Source organism: Teleopsis dalmanni, chromosome 2 (assembly GCF_002237135.1).
Source record: "Teleopsis dalmanni isolate 2A chromosome 2, ASM223713v2, whole genome shotgun sequence".
NCBI classification, from domain to species: domain Eukaryota; kingdom Metazoa; phylum Arthropoda; class Insecta; order Diptera; family Diopsidae; genus Teleopsis; species Teleopsis dalmanni.
The window spans coordinates 169313172-169332725 of NC_051847.1; the positions used below are offsets into that span (position 1 = coordinate 169313172).

At 30.3% G+C, this 19554-nt stretch overlaps 2 protein-coding genes across 3 annotated transcripts; both read right to left on the reverse strand.

Moving 5' to 3' along the window:
- Nucleotides 1–2057: 2057 nt before the first annotated feature.
- Nucleotides 2058–5509, reverse strand: LOC119678819 (BTB/POZ domain-containing protein KCTD3). Its single transcript, XM_038090881.1, has 6 exons — nucleotides 5087–5509; nucleotides 3953–4928; nucleotides 3568–3880; nucleotides 3379–3498; nucleotides 3078–3217; nucleotides 2058–3023 (listed from the first exon to the last, which is right to left on the reverse strand). The coding sequence occupies exons 1-6, from the start codon at nucleotides 5143–5145 to the stop codon at nucleotides 2322–2324; spliced, it is 2310 nt and encodes a 769-aa protein (XP_037946809.1). The 5' UTR covers nucleotides 5146–5509; the 3' UTR covers nucleotides 2058–2321.
- A 6416-nt stretch (nucleotides 5510–11925) lies between these two features.
- On the reverse strand, nucleotides 11926–19086 carry LOC119682025 (F-box only protein 11). Of its 2 annotated transcripts, XM_038095357.1 has the most exons (9): nucleotides 18453–19086; nucleotides 17936–18382; nucleotides 17830–17883; nucleotides 16888–17714; nucleotides 16072–16824; nucleotides 15828–16008; nucleotides 15343–15683; nucleotides 12608–13341; nucleotides 11926–12269 (listed from the first exon to the last, which is right to left on the reverse strand). In XM_038095357.1, the coding sequence occupies exons 1-9, from the start codon at nucleotides 18544–18546 to the stop codon at nucleotides 12140–12142; spliced, it is 3561 nt and encodes a 1186-aa protein (XP_037951285.1). In that variant the 5' UTR covers nucleotides 18547–19086; the 3' UTR covers nucleotides 11926–12139. The 2 variants fall into 2 exon arrangements, with proteins under 2 accessions (XP_037951285.1, XP_037951286.1); XM_038095358.1 differs by lacking the exon at nucleotides 17830–17883.
- Between the last annotated feature and the right edge of the window lie 468 nt (nucleotides 19087–19554).

Here is a 19554-nt window from a genome sequence, read left to right on the forward strand (position 1 = left end):
ATTTAAACTACATTTCTTTTTCAAAGTGTACAAAAAGTATTAGATTAAAAAATTAGATTCTTCAATTAAATCGAAAAATTATTCCAGTATGACTTAAAAAGTTATTAAGCGCAACTATGTTATTGCTAAATAATATTTTTATATTTCTAAAATTATATTAGTATGCATAGACAAAAGTTTTTTATACTATGTGTTAATAAGTATAAAGAATATGATTCATACAATTAAAATTTTATTTATTTAAATAATTTTACAGCTTATTGATTTCTAAAAGCTGAATTAATGAAAAAGTTTCATTTTTATTGCAAATGTTTTTTCTGATTTTTATAAATTTTTATTTATATACAATACGTTTATATATTATGTAAATTATTTATATCAACTGTTTTATTTAAAACATATATATATAAATTTTTAGTTAATTTTACAATTCATATATAATATTACAAACAAGTATTCTTGTGTATTTTATTTATAAATAAATACAAAAATGATTTTACGTATATGTAAAAAAAGTGAATACTTTACCTTATTTTTTAATATCGGCAATATACAATTTCAAACTGAATTGAAAGTACATCAAATGTATGACAAAACATTGCACAATTGGGTGAGATGGGGAAGGTGGACTAGTGTAAGACAGGAACAAGAAAATTAGACGGAAATGTTAAGCCTACTTTAAGTCGCGGCGAAAACATGATATCAGCGTCCATGATATCACGTAACGGAATACGTGATATCATTTTCAGCGCTAGTCGTCAGTGTATCCATAATACGAAAAAATGGATCAATGTATTTAGTGGCAAAAAGTATAAGGGAGCATTTGCTACATTCATAGTACCCAAACTATTAACAAGAGATGGTATTAATACTCTAAAAATTAAGAATATAAGTTAAGTAAATGCTTATGATCATAATTGCAACCTAACCTACCTTATAGATCTATAAAGTTATTATTAGTTCCTATAGGAGGCTATAGTCACCTATAGTCTCTTTTTTTATATAAAAGTGGTGACAGATTTTAATTTTTCTTATGACAGAAAATAATCTGTCAACGGTAACAGTTGTGATTAATAGAGTTGTAATAGAGTCATAAAATCGTTTCAATCAATCAATAAATTCGACGAGAATTAAGGCCTCAAGGCCTTTCTATGACTATATTCTTCAATAAGAAATACTTTGTCTTATTTAAAAAATGTTTTTAATTCACTGCATAACTATGATACATGTGAATCCAAATCGGACTTAAATTTGGTCAATTAAAAGAAACTATTATCTCAATAGTAACTCTATTTTAAACTATGTCAACTTAAACTCGGCTTCAAGATAAGGCTAAGGATAAAGGTTCTGTCATAGCAGGATAAAGGAATTTATTAGAAGACGAGTATATTGGTTGGAATGCGATATGCTGAGGAGGTAAAAGCGAAGGAGAGCGGTTTTAATTTAAAATTTTATTGGCTACCGAATAAATAAAAACGTTCTTTTTGTTTATTAAGAAATTTTGATTACCAGATATAAAAATCAATTAAAGATATTTTTACTATACCGTTTAAAAGACGCTTAATAATTTTAATATTAAAAATATAGAAACAAATATAAAGGAATTATATGATTGGGATAGAAACACAAGCATTTTAATTCCAAAATCCCTCATCATTTTAGAGGACTATACGCCTATGAGGACTAATTTAGATGAGCTTAAAATATTCGTACAAGTTTCAGATTTATTTTGATATACAATACTATATGCAGTAACTTAACGAAAAAAAGTTAAGGGACATAGGTATGTAGAGTAATGTTTTGAGAAAAATCAAAATAGCCGGTATTCGCAAATAATGGAAAAACGGAACACAAGAAAAAAATCGTTATAATTTTTCAGTTCTACGGAAAATGTCGCTATAAAAAATGTAGGTCTTATCTTCGAAAAAAAAATTTTTAATTATTTGTAAACAAGTGTTTTTTGTAAAATACCTTTAATGAGTTAAGTTTAGATAATTTTATTTATAATAAAACAAATAAATTTACACTAATATATTCAATGACAATAAATTTTTTTTAACATAATATAACACAATTAAGTGGATTCACTAGTGTAAATGAACATCGAGACAAAATTTACAATAACCTTAATAAAATTAATTTAAAATTCGCCATTCAGAGACTTAAATAGTAAATAAAATGCCTATACCATATGCACATAAGGAACATGTACTCATATTTGCTAAAGATTATATATTAGAAAGCTCAATTGTTACTAAATCAAATAAATATTTTTGAAATACGCCCGACAGCAACGCCCCAACTTACGCCGCCTCCGCATTTCATTCGCTATTATTTCCACCGCACTGTTGTTGCAGTTGCTGCTGTAATGGATTTAAAGGTTGTTGTTGCTGTTGATTATTTAATTGATTCAACAATGCTATATTACTCGCTTTCATACGAGCTATTGTGGCATTTGCCAAGCTCCCAACAGCTGAAAGACACGGTGACATACAAGGCGTCGAACTGAGGCTATTACTGATTTCACATTGGTCAAGTAGGCGGAGAAGCTCATTTGTGTCGGGTCCGCCTGAAATTTTCTGCTGGGGTTCATCCTTATAAAATAACGCAAATGCTGTAGTTAAATCCCATATTTGAATAGCACCATTACAGTGTCCAGTTATCATAAAACGTGAACCCATACGTGATAATACCTCAAATGATGTTATCGTAGAACCATCTACAGATTTTATGATACAAACACGCACACCATTTGATGCCAAGCGTACATAGAGTTGATCTGTTTCAGGAACAACTTTTTGCACAAAAATTTGCTCACAATAATCGCCGTAAGGACCGAAATCATTGCCTGCTGCATAACTATATTGAGTATCAGTAGCTTCCAGTGAAACAATTTTAAAAGATGCTTCAGGCATAGATCCAGGCTGAGTAGAGAGCATGCCACGAAAACGTGTAAGACTCCATGTACGTACATGATGATATTCGCTGCATACAGATATGAGATATTTTTCAGAGAGGGTAACCTGCAGAAAATATATGTATCTAAACAGCACATGAAATATATATCACTAAAATACCTTGGTAACAGGACTCTGATGAACAGTAAAAGTTTCAAATAAATGCGGACCATGTCCAGCAGTTTCTGGATGCTGCACGATTATGCGTACGGCACCAGATTTAGTGCCGTATGCGATTTCAATCCAATTACCAGATATGCCTATAAAGAATACCAAATTATAGTAGTATTCGTTCTATATTGCGATGAAACCATGTTAGTTATTAATAAATTTTATGTACAAAAAGAATAAATTTCATTAAATAAAATATAAATAGTAATTAATATTAAAGTGTCTGAATATAAATGTAAATAAATGTTACTTGATGTTTTCGGTGTTAAATAAACTGATATTGCAGTTATGGGATCCAAGTTGGGATCTTTGTATAATTCGGTCACAAGCAAATCATTATCCTTCATGCGTAAGGGGAATTTTTGCATATCTAAAAATTAATATCAAAATTAACATTAAATTTTATAGATAATTGGAAAGAAATTTAGAATCAACCTACCAATATAGTATATTGAGCCATTGTTGCAACCAAGCAATAGGAACGACCCAGCTGAATCAAATGATAGAACTGGTACCAGATCTTGAGTTTGCCAATGTTGCGTCATTGCATGCCAGACTCCTATTTTACCAGATGAAGAGAGCGCCACTAACTGGCTGCCAATAAAGAATAAATATTCAACCCGCACATTTAAATTGAAAATTCCAATGTCCGTTTTGACTCCACCTTCGTGAATGCTCCATAAGCGTATTTCGTTCCCATATGAAATTGCAACCATTTTGTGTGGTATTGGTTCAGCTGTAGAGGTAAGAACCTGAAACACATACACATAAACACATGTGAAATTAAATTTTATTTAAGATATAGAAATACAAATTCACTATACTTTGGAATTAATAGCAATTCTTTCAATTGTTGAATCAATGTGCGGTGAAGTGAATACCAATTGCCAACCACTTGAGTCTTTTACGCGATGACAAGTCACAAAATGAGCGTATGCCACTGCTATCCAATTTTGATGTGCTTTAATAATTTGCACACGTAGTGGATCTACCCAATTACTAGTTAAAGTTGGGCTAAAAACTAATCCTACATCGTTTTTAATTATCTTATTCAAATCAGCTGATGAATTTCGCGAATGACGCATAAAATCTACTGACGCTGTACGCGAATGGCTGGATCCAGTTGTCCAAGGACGGACATCAACACCATTAGTACCAGACCGTCCGGCTCTTAAGTCCCATGAGGAATTACGTGAATGCGTAGAGGAATGTCTACTAGTTGTTGTAGATGGTTCAGGTACACGCACCATTGAACCCGGTCGTGCATTTGTCATACCAGACGAAATGCCAGTAGAAGTACTTGGAAGACACGATTCCAATGGCGCATTACCCTGTGTGCTTGAATTAGAATTGTGGGCAGAATTAAGTGGTTTCCCTGTTGTCACTGGTGTATTATTTGCTGCAGGCGGTTGAACATTGCCCTGCATATCACCCTCATTTCCAATAGGTGTTGAAGTTATCGATAAATTGTCATTTGATGGAATCAATGGTGCCACTAAATAACCATAGAATAACACATCTCCACATGATGAATGATTCAAGTCCTCACATAATGCCAAACGTTTAACCAATGGTGTTATACCATAGTATTCTGACTCATGCCGCAAAGCGCGTATTTCACAAGTTTTGATATCAATATCCTTGGTACGTAAATAATTAAGTATTATAGAAAAAAGAGCAGGGTCTCTATCAATAAATATAGCACCACTCTCATCTCGTAAGCTTGATATGCGACCATTCAAAAGAGCAGTAAAAAATGTATCAGGAATCCAAGTCAGCGTTTGACGAGAAGTGGAAAATCTATGCAAATTAAATTATTACAGATATTATAAATAAACTATTAATGCAAAAAAATACAATAAAACATTTTAAATTATTTAAAATTTAAAAATATTTAAAGATTAATTTAAATAATCCAATATAATTTATTAAGAAAAATTAAGACTTTTTCAACCTACCTTTGACCACCCACATTTAAGTTCACCAAATCGCCTCCACTGTACGAAAAATAGGACATCTCTTCTTCAGCAATTTCGACTTCCGTCGTAAAATGATCGAAACGAATCTTTAAGAACACACACAGCCACACAATCAATCTACTTTCATTTTCATTTTCGTTTTCATGTTTTTACTTATTTCTTATTTATATACACAAATTGAAATATACACATATATTTACACAATGCAAACGGTCTAATTTTAGCTTAATCTTCTCCGATTTCCTCACAGATAGTTTCGTATTTCCAAGAGTACTGAAAATTGATTCTTGCTCCAAAACAAATGCGTCAGTATTTCGGTTTTGTTTTAGATTGAAAGTTGACGTTGTTGCTTTTATTTATTTACATGACATTGTTGCCATATTTTTGATTTGCGAAATAGTTCTACAATATTGCCAGTAGATTACAAAAAAAAAAACAAAATTAATCTTTGTTATAGGCCGTTTGTGAGTTCGAGTAAATTGGGGTAAAGTAAATTGAAATTTCCTAGAGATTTTTTGCACTGCACTTATGTAAATATTTATTTATTTATTTTTTATTAATTGCACTTATTTATTTTTGTTTAAAAGTTTTCAAATTTATTTGTTTATTTATTAAATACCTTATAAAATTTTCACAAAATTTTCACCTTATTTTTATCTAATTAACCCTACTCGAAATTCTTGTAAATACCAAGATTCGCTGCCATACCGATATAGTTTACTATTTCCCTCCATTTACCATTAATTTACTTGAACTCGCATACGGCCGTAATAGCTGCTTTCTGCAGCTTTTAAGTATGGCAAAAAATAGCAAGTAACATATTATAGATGTCGTATTATCTTGTATATATGCACATAATGCAAGCATAATACATTTTGTATAAAATAAAATAATAAAGCTAAAATTAAAATGAATAGAGAATTAAAAGGAATGGTAAGAATGTTGGAATTTTCAAAATAAAACATTGAAATTTTTTCTTTTTTTTCCAATTTTTAAATATATGAATTTTTTGAATTTTTGTTGACATATGATTTTTGACATATGATTGCAATATTCGTTGGAATTTCCCATGAAGGTTCACAATAATACGCTTATTGCGTTGGTAATACTTTTTTCTTTACTAGCAGAAGTGTTCTGACCTAGATGGAGAAAATAGTGTTTTTTCCATACATGTTTTTGCATACATTCAACAACTTGCTGTTTTTTGCCACATTTGCGAGCCATCGAAAACGCCTAAAGTTACATCCACACTAAAGTGGTGACATTACCTGCGAATGCTCGCTCGTTCGCAAGTGTTCGTTTTAGTGTGGATGTGCCTTAATATTTCACTTTTAAATTTGTAAAACTTTTTAATTTTGCTTTAACTTTTGTTAACAATACTTTAACATATGACTGGAATATTTATGGAAATTTCCAATCAAGGTTCACAATAGTTCGATTATTGCTTTGGTAACATTTTTTTCTGTCATTGCTAAAATGTTTGCCCACGTTACAATATACGTAATAATACATATATTTCAGCAACTTTAAGCGAGCACTTTGCTATTTTTTGCCACACTTAAAAGCTACCGAAGGCACTTTATACTTATAGTTTGATTTATCCAACCACTTTAGCATACTTTATATGAAATTTGTATGCAAAATTTGCATATATTAATGCACATTTGCCGAGATTAGTACAATAGACTAAACATAGCATCTAGAAATGATGACGATGAAAATGACTAATTGCGTATATAGTAAACACTAAGATTTTTACTTTGAAATCAAAACGATTAAATGTACTTTTAAAATTTGTGTGTAATCAAAATATATTATATGCGTACTACAAATATTTTTGTTTAATATTCGATTGGACAACAAACAGATCTAGAGTAAATACCAATCGAAAACTCCATAACACATGTCAATTTCATTTTGCTTTTCTACAGTCTCTATTTTCATTATGTAACATTGCTTTAGACACTTTACGGAGGTTACCAACCAACTATTTCAGGAGTACTATTTTCATTATGAATCATTGCTTTGGACGTTCTCTTAGGATGCTACAAGTGCCTATGTCTGTTGGCTACGCTTATGTTGATGCACACACACACATACTGTCGCCATGGAGCTATAACATTTAATTTAGAGGCGACCTTATCACATGGGACAGCTTTCCACTATGCAATATTAATTTGATCAGTTTTAGGAGGTAAGTGCCACATATGCCTTCTTTAGCTACGCTTATGATGTAGGAAAAAGTTATGCATTTAATGAATTTCGTTCAATATATTAAACGTTATTTAGGACGTGTGCGAGTTAGGCTAAGTTGATGCTAAACCAAATGGGAGATTTTTTGCACTGCACACATTTTGCCATTTATCAACACGTATCGACATATCACTACATTATCGGCACAACTTAGAATTTCCCTCATTTAGGTCGTGTGCAAGTTAGGCTAAGTTGATGCTAAACCAATCATCTTAGAATTTCCCTCATTTAGAACGCAACTTAGCCTAACTCGCACACGTCCTTAGAACGCAACTTAGGTCGTGTGCGAGTTAGGCTAAGTTGCGTTCTAAATGAGGGAAATTCTAAGTTGTGTCGATAATGTATTGATGTGTCGATACGTGTTGATAAATGGCAAAATGTGTGCAGTGCAAAAAATCCCAAAAAATCTCCCATTTGGTTTAGCATCAACTTAGCCTAACTCGCACACGACGTTAGCCTAACTCGCACACGACCTTAATTATTTTGATGACCCTTTGATACAGAACACTTCTTATTACTTCAACTGATTTTATATAATTTTTTTTTCAGTTACCCTAGAGTCTACACGAGAAAGTAGTTCGAAATTTGCCTGTACGTATCAATGGCATGCGCAATGAATATGTTAATTGAATAAATTGAAATCAGAAATAAAAAAGAGAAATTAAGGTCGTGTGCGAGTTAGGCTAAGTTGATGCTAAACCAAATGGGAGATTTTTTGGGATTTTTTGCACTGCACACATTTAGCCATTTATCAACACGTATCGGCATATCACTACATTATCGGCACAACTTAGAATTTCCCTCATTTAGAACGCAACTTAGCCTAACTCGCACACGACCTAAATTAAAATTAATTTTAGGACGTGTGCGAGTTAGGCTAAGTTGATGCTAAACCAAATGGGAGATTTTTTAGGATTTTTTGCACTGCACACATTTAGCCATTTATCAACACGTATCGGCATATCACTACATTATCGGCACAACTTAGAATTTCCCTCATTTAGAACCCAACTTAGCCTAACTCGCACACGACCTTAATTAAATTTGAAATTTCCTAGGAATTTTTTGCACTGCACTTATGTAAATACTTATTTATTGCACTTATTTATTATTTATGGTTAAAAGTTTTTAATTTACCTAATTTTTACCTAATTTACCATATTTGAAATTCTGGTACTATATTTCGCTGCCATACCGATATAATTTACTATTTCCCTCAATTTACTCGAACTTGCACGCGGCCGTAATATTGTACCAAATGTAAAATCTGTTTTGTTTAAAATTAAAAAAAAAACGGCACTTTATTTTTAATAAAATAATATAACATCTGAATTTTTTTTTAATAAAAATTTGTTAATTTTATTTTTTTTCAATTTTTGCAAGAAATAAACGCGGGATACTGTTTTATTGACACAGAGTAAAATTATCACAGCAAATTAAGTAAACTTTTTAATGTTTCTTCACTTACCTTAAATATTTACACACATTTATGATAATTTAATTAGAATTAGAAAATATTTGCAATTTAAATAACATATATTTAAAAAGAAATAAATAAATAATAAAAAATATATGAAATAAATCATGTGTATATTTTACAGTGACAAATGTCAAAAAGATACGTCAAATTACTTTCTCTGCAAGTTAGAGAGTGTATGAATGCATTTGTAAAAAATTGTAAGTATATATCAACCTTTTTCGAGCTACTTTCTCATGTAGCCTCTAGGTTACAATAGTCCGAAATCAGTTCAAATCAGAGATAAGCCAATACTCCATTTCCCACATAAAAAACATTCGTTATGTTGATCTGTCATAAAGTTTTTCTTATCACTGTTATTCTTATAGTAATTGATAGATTGAGATGGAATTTTTTTCTTATTTGAATTTTTATTATATTTTACTTTCTCCACTTTCTCCTGCTTTAATGTAAAAGAAAACAAGTAAAAATAAAATCAGCTGTTTTGGCAATTCAATTTGCATTTTTAACGAAACCAAATTAAATGGGGATATTTTATTTGTTTTTTTTATTGTTTTTTTTGTCATTTATTCACTTTATCAATTACTAAGTTAGTGATCTAAGTTTCAATTTTATAAATCGTAAACATTATCATAGCTAATGACTTTTACGTACATTTTAAATTTTATCATGATATACCAAAGGAATACCCTCTCATTAAAAGCAAAATGTTAAATTTGGAAAAAATCAAAGCTCGTCTACAAGCAAGTCTCATTAGGCCGTTTTTTTTTGTATGTTTGTGTCGCCTTTAGCAAGGAACCTATGTCCAATCTTGATGGGTAACAAAACCTGCAAAGCATCACCCTAAGAACTATATTTAAGATTTCCAAGTAACTAAACTAAATTATTCACCATAATAGGTAGTCATCCCAACAATTCATCATCATCCGTGACTTTACAGTCCCTGTAAGACCTAAGCCTGTTTAACAACAGTCTTCCATTCTTATCTGTTTTTTGCTTTTGTTTTTCAATTTCTTATGTTCATTTCTTCTAAGTCTTGCTTCTAAGACAGTGTCTTTCCATCGCTTTTTTGATCGCCCTCTTCTTCTGCTCACACCAACAATTATTAGGCTCAAAAGTATTTAAGCGACGGAATAAAGATATGCCGATTTACTTCAATAAAGCTATGACCAACTCCATTCAATTATAATTCATAATTTACCAATTGGGTGGGTCAGACCCCTACTTAGTCAATAGTCATTCTTTTCTTTTTTCATGTCATTTTTTCTTTTAAACAAAAAAAGTTCTCTTCTGTTTTTATAATGCCATTTTCTATTAAAAATAGATGTTATTTTTTTATGTAATTATTTATAGTTTATTTTTAAGTATGCATGTAATTATTTATTTTGTTAAGATCTAATAAATCCACATTTGAATTCCTATATCGTTAATACTTTTCTTTAAATGTAATACATATTTTTTTGTAATTGAATTAAATCGATATTCATTATTATTTTTTATTTAAAGCGTACACTAACAAAACTTTTGAGGTCATTTTAATATTTTACCACATTTTTTGCATATAAAGAACATTAAATTTTTAAAATGTTTATTCAACATTTTTCATACGACATGAACATTTTTTTATATATAATTTTTACTACATTAAGTTTGTAATTTATTAAAAACACATATAAAATTGCTTTTGAGTTTAAGCTTGATTCATTTCTTCCATAAATTTTTTTTATTACAACACATATTTTATTGCTATTACTTCAATAAGTAGGTGTACCTCTGTATTTCTTATATTTCATATTAATGTATAGTGAGTTTTTTATTTTTGTTTGTTGTTTATGATATTATTTATAGTATAGAGAGAATAATTACAATAATACGATAAAGTCGATAAATGAATTTTACACATAAAACAAATTGTCTTAAAAATATTCAACTATAAAAATATTAATATTTTACTTAAATGAAACATGTAATTCGATATTAAAAAAAAAATTTTACATTAAACAAAATATAACACATAGTACATTGTAAACAGTAGTTATTTCTAGAGATTTTTTAACGGATGCATTTTAGTTGATTTAAATACTCAATTACAAAATATTAAAATCTATCATTTCTAAACTACACTAAATGACACAAGAGATTTTTTAAATTTATTACACTTAGTTCAATATTATATTATATATTATTTGCTTAACATATTTTATTACTATTTTATTAATAATTTTAAACTACTTATATTTCTTATATTAAAACGTATAATCAGTAGCACTACTTAGTTTTTAGAATAAGTGACTAATATTGAAAACATTGCAAAGATGCCAGTATCGTCTTCGATGCGGTGGGCGCCGCATAACATGAACTTTCCAAAGTTATAGTACCGATTAAATTGCTGATTAATTAGTAGTAGTGTATAGTACACAACTTATTTGTAGCAATACATGATTTGGGTTAATGTAGTCAACATATGACTAACACTTTACAGTAGTAGTAGCAGTATTTTTAATAATTTAAATATTTTTTCTTAAACGTACTGAATTTATTATTCGATCATTTAGTAGTAGTTTAAATAATTAAAACATTTTTATTTTTATTGATAACATTTTGATTTTAAAATACGGGATTATGTTTTACTGTTAAAACTTATTCTTTATCAGCGCATTTGTTTGTAGTGCTATTACATGTTTATACATTCTACGTGATTATGATTATCGTAAATATATGTACCATTTGATTAAATTTTTCACTGGGATTTTTTTCTTTTTTTTCGTTGTAAATTGAAAAAAAAATTAAGTTTGAAAACAAAGCTCGAAAGTTCAAAATATAGAATTGCACATTAAAGTAATTTATATACAAAAAAAAAAAAAAAAAAAATTATAAAAACATATATACAATTATAAAATAAATTTCTATATATTTCTTAAAAATGAGTATATCGTGTTTTAAAAAGGTACTCAAAAATTATTTCAAATAATTAAACACAAACTAATGTATATATAAATATATACAACACATTTAATAATAAAATTAAAACGAAACAATTAATATAATAATTGTAAAAAATACTAAAATAATTGTAAAAACTTAGAAATAGATTTTGCATTTTATTATTAATACGAACATAATAGAAAGTAATTAATATTTCAAAATATTGCATATATACTAATGATCAGTACGACTAATTATGTAATTACGTATATAGTGTTAGTAGCATAATATATAAATTGTGTTTTTTTTTACTTATTTTAATTAAAAAATATTTCCATCCTAAATGAAGTTATAAATTATTTGCTGTAAATTGAAATTTAATTCACCATAAGTGTGTGTGATTCCATAGGCGCTGCCGAATCATATAAAGTGTCCGTATCCTGTGTGGGCTCACCTTGCAATTGACACTGATTCGATAAAGTGCCAGCACCACAATCACAGAAAAACCTTATGAAATGAATATAGAATATATTTATTTTTAATTGTAGTGATTTTTATTAATAATTATTTATTTGGATGCATTAAGGGAAACCCTTTTTATTGCACCATCTTAAGGCTAATTTATGATACCAAAAGATAAAAAACAAGAAACGATATAAATAATAGAGAGTAGTAATAAATATCGGGCTTGAATTTTATATTTTATTTTTATAGGCAAAGTTAGCTTATCGTACGTATATATTTTGATACATCTATAATATTTAATGTAAATACGTAGTGAAAATTATAGCAATAGTTAGAAATTAATGATTACACTTAATTATTATTTTAATTGTAAAAATTACCTATCATGACGTATAAACTCCACATCATGTCCTGCGTGACAATTTTTAATGCAATTAACACAAATTGCATTACGATCTGTAGTGTTACATGTTTGACAGCGATAGAAATCGTGCATTGGAAATGAAGTATAACTACTTATTTTGTATAAGCATTGACCTCCCGAAACGGCCTTTTCCACTTCATCTTCATTATTAAAAATATTATTGCCACGCGTTATTGGCTGCACTCCACTTGCTAAACACAAACCACCAAATTTATTTTTGAATATTTGATTGTGTTCTAACGTGGCAGTAGCGTTATTAGTGATTTCTACACCTGCAGCTTGGCCATCATAAATACGATTCCTTCGTAATATGGGATGTGATTGCGTTGAGATAAGCACCCCAGCTTGAGTATTGCGGAATATATCATTCTCCTCTAAAATGCCTTTACCTCCGTTGAATATACAAATTCCACCATCGCGACCATCATAGATTTTATTCCTTCGCAAAGTTGGGTTCGAATCTGTTTTAATCCAAACTCCCGCCATAGCGTTATCAAATATTTCATTTTGCTCAAGAAGGCCAAGCCCGCCATTGTAGACAAGCACACCACCATTTTGACCACCCCAAATCTTATTACCACGTATAACTGGATTACTACCAGTTCGTATTTGTACGCCAGAATATAAATGATTGAATATATCATTATCCTCTAATTTTCCATGTCCATTATCATAAAAGTAAACTCCAACCTTTTAATTAAAAAAAATTCCAATTTACCATACTTTATATAAAAAATTTTAGGGCTGATTTAGCAGTCATGACTTAAGCCATTAGAGTTGATAACTTCAGCAAAACTTAACCCAGCGTCTACATTAACATTTTTTTCAGTAACACATGTAAATTTTTGTTCACCGACATAATTGGATAATTAATAAATAATCTGTATTTGCATTCAAACGCAAAAATCTTGCCCATCTTGCCAGTATAGGGAGTGCAGACTAGTAGTGCCAAAAATGTAATTATCCGTTACCTTGTATGCGTTACTCAAGAAACAGCCGAGTAACGAATACAAACTTTTTATTGTATTCGTTAATTTTACTCATCTTACTAATGAGTAGTATTGTTATAACTACGCTTTTGAGTACTTGATAACGATTACCTTTAGCAATTGTTTTCGCGGTATAATAATAACTACTTTATTTTGAACAAAATTTTTCTACGCTATCAAATGGAATAAAAAAGTTTTAAAACATTTATATAAAAAAAGTGAAATATGGATTCATTTGAAACCAGTAGGAGGTGGAAAGCTAAACACAAAATATGCGGATCAAACAATTCATTTAAATAATTATTCTAACTTATTAAATCTATAATTTATTATTTTTAATATATATGCATTTAAAAATTCCTTTTATTGCCGAAGAAAAGCATTTAAACTTCAGCAACGAAAACCAGTAACGAAAGCGCAGTAACGAATACTGAGTAACGAGTACAAATACGCAAAAGTAACGAAGTATGGCACCACTAGTGCAGACTTAAATAAATTTAAAAAAACAACTCTTTATTATTTTGATTTTGAGTTTGTAACTTGATAACAACGAAATCAGATCATTTCTGTAGTACTTATATGCCTCTATTAGTAGTCTAATAGTAGATTGGGTTAAATGAAACTGACTGGTAACCTGGCAATACCAGATGGAGTTTAGCGTCTATGTTTCGCACTTTTTTAAAGATATTTTTAAGCATATTTTCACACCAGATCTTAGTGGGATTCGAACCCAGACTCTCTGTTCCATTAAATGATAAGTTGAATTTAATTTTATGACATTCATTCGACTGTGTATGTAATATATCCTGAAGATGTGTTTCATAACATCAACTATAGTTACCCAGCTCTAGCTGGAACCAGAGTGAATTATGTGTTTAGCTGTTTTAAAAAAGTATTCACTGCTTAGATAGAAATCATTTCACGCTTTATTAGGGTTCCATAATTGACTAGCAGTTAAAAACATGTGGTAAATAGTGGTAGAAAGGACCTTAGACCCTAAGTGAGTTGGTCAATTGGACTAACTGCCTCAGTAACCTGACTTAAGTTATATTAGTTAGCAACAATAACAATTAGTAAAACAATGGCATATTGAATGTGCCCTAAGAATTTTTCGACTGCTAAGGTTGTTAAATTTTAGGAATTAGTGAAAATATACATAAAAGTAATTAAAAAAATATAACAATTTATTAGAAATGGACTAGAAATAAAACTAGAAGAGAACTTTCTATGCAAAAATTCCTGACTGCAGAAAATAAAAAATTATAAAGGATTTCTTATGAAGAGCGTAATTGAGTTAACGGAGAAGACTGCGATAAATGTAGGAAATGGAAATATAGAAATAGTCTATGCAAATATTTTAATAGCAATTCCAGGAATGAGACAAGCCACAATAAATTTTTTGACATAAATATTAAGACAAAAAATATGAAAAGCATTCCTGCCAAACACTCAAAATGAAATGCCTTTATCCGAAACACTGCCACACTTTACTAATCCGTTTGCAAATATATGGGTTTAAAACGAAAAGATAAATTTTATTTATATTTATGTTTTCCAACAGAAACAAATCAAAATAATAAACACTCATTTCTTATGTGACTTAAGTTATGCTTAAGTCAAGATTTACACTTAAGGAATACTTAAGTTTGCTTTAAGCCTTAAGTCATGGCTATAAAATCAGCCCTTAATCACATATAATTACCTGTTTACCAGAATGAATTCGATTTCTTCTTAATACAGGGGTGCTTCCAGTTGTTATCCATACGCCGGCTAGCGTATTCGAATATACTTCATTCTCTTCAATTAAACCTTGACCTTTTTCATGTACATATATTCCACCGTGTTGCCCATGATGTATTTTATTATGCCTAACGATCGGATCACTATTTGTTCGTATTTGTATACCAGCCAAAGCATTCCCATATATATTGTTATGTTCTATTAATCCTCGTCCCTCGCCAAATATATATACACCACCTTGATGACCGTTATAAATTTCATTTTTTCGTATAGTTGGATTACTATTTGATGTGATCCATACGCCTATTGATATAAGATTAATTTAAAATTATATTTTATTATTAGTTTTTATACCTATATTTTCTATGTTATAAATTCTTGATATAATTTAATAAAATGACTTTTGGCTTTACACTGTAGTTTTCCTAAAATATTCTTTAAACTCACCTGCAAAATTATTTGAATGAATTCGATTTTCAATAAATTGGCCCAATCCATTTTCATGTACATATATGCCACCAGTTTGTCCATGATGTATTTCACACTTAACAACAGTAGGATTTGCGCCAGCTTTCACTTCAAAGCCGGCTATTCTGTTGTTATGTATATCATTCTTTTCAAAATATCCCTTAAATATGAAGAAAATTTTAATTAATTGCTTTAATATATATTTAACAAGATATTTACTAACCATTCCATTTTCAAATGTAAAAATACCCACATCACGACCGTGATGGATATGATTTTCTCTCATTATTGGACTGGCATAATTTTTAACCCAAATACCTGCCAATGCATTTCGACTAATTTCATTGTGTTCATAAGTGCCCTGAGCATAATCAGTTACGTATAATCCTACATTTTCACAGTCGCTTATGTCACAATTCCTTATAACAGGATTCGCATTTACACCACCGACACATACAGCCGCTCCTACCACTGAAGAACTGCGGATTATGCAATTATCTACCGTAGGTGAGCAATTTTCTCCAATATCCAAACAGTAATGTTTGTGATGTGACACAGTAGATGTTACATCAGGAGAGAACTTCAGTGTTAGGTATCCAACATAGGCATATTTAGCACCTTCTACAAACATAACTGTGGAACCGGCTTCACGTTCCAGAATAACGGATTCTGCAACATTACCCGGGGCAGCACCAATAAGTGCTACATCGGAATCAATAAAAAGGTATTCTCCTTTATAATGACCAGTGTGCAGGAAAATTAATGGTCCTGGGTGCTCATTCGGTGGCACATTGTCTTCATATAAATTAGCTAACGCATTCACGCTCGCACTACCTGTAGGATTAGAAAGACCCGCTGTTACACCTCCTCCTGGTGTAACTGCTGCAGCTGCAGCAGCAGCGCGTTCTTCTGGATAATCCAGAGCTGCTTGAATTGTGTTAAAAAACACAATATTACGTCCTGAATATTTTTTATCCTACAATAATATATTAATTAATATTGTTTTTATATTGTGTTGAATTTTTTTTTATATTTTTACCTGATAACCAGGACGTACATGAACGCCTCTATAAAGCTGCCTAAAACTCTCCTTCCATGGATTAGTATATTCAATTTCTTCAGGTTTCTCAAATACAAATTTACATAGTTCTGGATTAAATAGAGGCATATCATATTCAAATACTGATTGATACAAACGTTTCCATAACTCAGTATCGTTTGCTATTGTATTAAAACGTTTGCAGACCAGTGATAATCGACATAAATCCTGCTCCATTAGATATGAAAATATTACCAAAAGCACCTCATCTGGCATTTCATATTGTAGATATTGTGCTGCTGTTGGACCCACTTGAGTACAGTTACTTGTGCCTATTGTAACATTTGCGATATCTGCACTTTGTGCATATAACCTTCGGGAACGTTTACGCGCAGGCAACATAAAATTGTTATCTTCTATGGCTGCAGCTCCACCTATTGGTAAAGCACTACAATGTTGCTGGGGTACAGAACTATGAACAGTTGGTGGTGGAGCTAGAGGTGCACCAGTTGTGTGAGCATTATTAACAGGAAATGTAGCACTAGTGGAAGGAGCATGTACTATTGCTGAGGATGACGATGCCGAAGCAGAGGATGTTGATGTAACATTTATCGTAGGCGGTGAAGTACAGATGGAAGATGATATTGTGCTGCAAGTACCTGTTAAAATTCCTGTATGTGATAAAGCATTGGAGCAACTTGATGATGCAGTTGTATTTGAATTGCACCATTGCTCATGGTTAGTGGCAGGTATTTTACGTCGCAAATCATACGGAGATTGATGGCAAAATCCTATTGAAGCAGCGGAAGATGTTGATGAATTACAAACTAAAAAAATATAATAATATTTTTGAATGAATTCTACTTCAGGGTATACATATTTGAATTATAAATATTGGTATATATATATATATATATATAGATGTCTAATGAGTTTGTTTACCTCCATTGTTTGAAATCATGGTAACATTACCAGTTGAATTAACATTTGATAAACCTGAAGAAATTATAACTTAATCAATTAATAATGGAAAACAAAATCTACAAACCTGTACAACTACTACTGCTACCAGCATCGGAATCAATTATTTGCGAATTTGCAAAATTCGAAACGGAAGAATTAAAATTCGATATACTAGGAATATTGTTTTGGTTCGAAACTGATAAACCAATACTGCTACTACTTGATGAGGATCCAAAGTTACATAGGACTCCAATTTCACTTGACGATTGTGAGCAAGTCCTCGTTGATGCATTAAATAACTCAGACGACACTGATCCTGCTCCTGTTGAGTTTGTTAACACTGAATTCGATGGAGTTGATACCGCAACTAATGAAGAATTTGGAACTATAGATGAAGAGCACGACACCATGGTTGAAGATGCAACACATGCATTGTTTGAATTCGCTGGATTATTATTTTGTAGTGTCGAACTAGAACTAGAGGCTGCACCAGAGGCAGGTATATTTTGCAACATTGGATCCATTATATTACCTAAAGTTTGTAAGTTTATAATATATTATTTTAATTTGAATAAAAATAAATAAATTTGAATAAAAATTACCTGTAGGGCGATTTGGTAATGCAATACGATTGGCACCTTTTCGTCTGGAACGGCGCACATAGGAGCGCGACGATGTAAATGAAGCGCTGGGCATTTTCTAAGCAGTTTTATAAATATTAGGATTTAGTATGGCAAATTTATTAAATTTTTAATTGTTTTTCATATAATATGCTTTCCCTGTTCGATAAACATTTCATCCCCATTCAAGAGTACAATAATCATACACATGTACCACTTAATATCGCACTTAAAATTTCTTAATTTTCTACTTTATTAAACTCTATGTTGTATGTAGTTAAAAATATCACACTTTTTATTATATACTATTTTATAAATTTATGTAAAAAAATTCTATTTATGTGGGGTAAAAAGGAGCTCAACATTTGGAACGCCATTTTCAATTTTTCATTAAACTTTTTTGTTCAACGTTTGGAGTCTTTTTTTATACAATACCAGTCCACAGAGGCACAAAATTTTTTATTTTGTATATTTATTCGTAGCCTTTTGTTTTCATCTCCGCTGTGCTTCCTTTAAAACTCTTTAGTGAAAACAGTACGGAATAGTTTATAATATAGCTTGCTTTGTTTTACTTATAATACTTGTGCAATAACATATTTTTTTGATGTATTTTCGTTGTTTGGCAGCTGAAAATTTTTTGTGTGCGGAAATTGTTTTCTTTACTATTTTTTATATTTCATTTCAGTTTTAATGATTTATATTAATTAATGAATTATTTAATAATGTTTTGCAAATATAATTATTAACTTTAATTGCACATTTAGAACTTTTCTGCAGAGGAGCTACTTTTCCGCACACAAAACCTCTGAGAGGAAAATAACACAGTGTTACCGTATTGAAATTATTACAACTTAATAGCACCCGTAATAAAACGGCAATATTCAGGAGCGTATTCAGTATACGAAAGAGTATCAATTACAGTAAATATAAGTTGCAATTATATGCTTCTAATAAGCATTAATAGCATAGAACAATAAAACATATATATCATGCCAAACTCGCAACAGCGTCAAAAGGAAATATTGCTTTAACGTAACATAATGACAACGTGTTTTGTTGTAAACTACATAATATGGTATAAAAA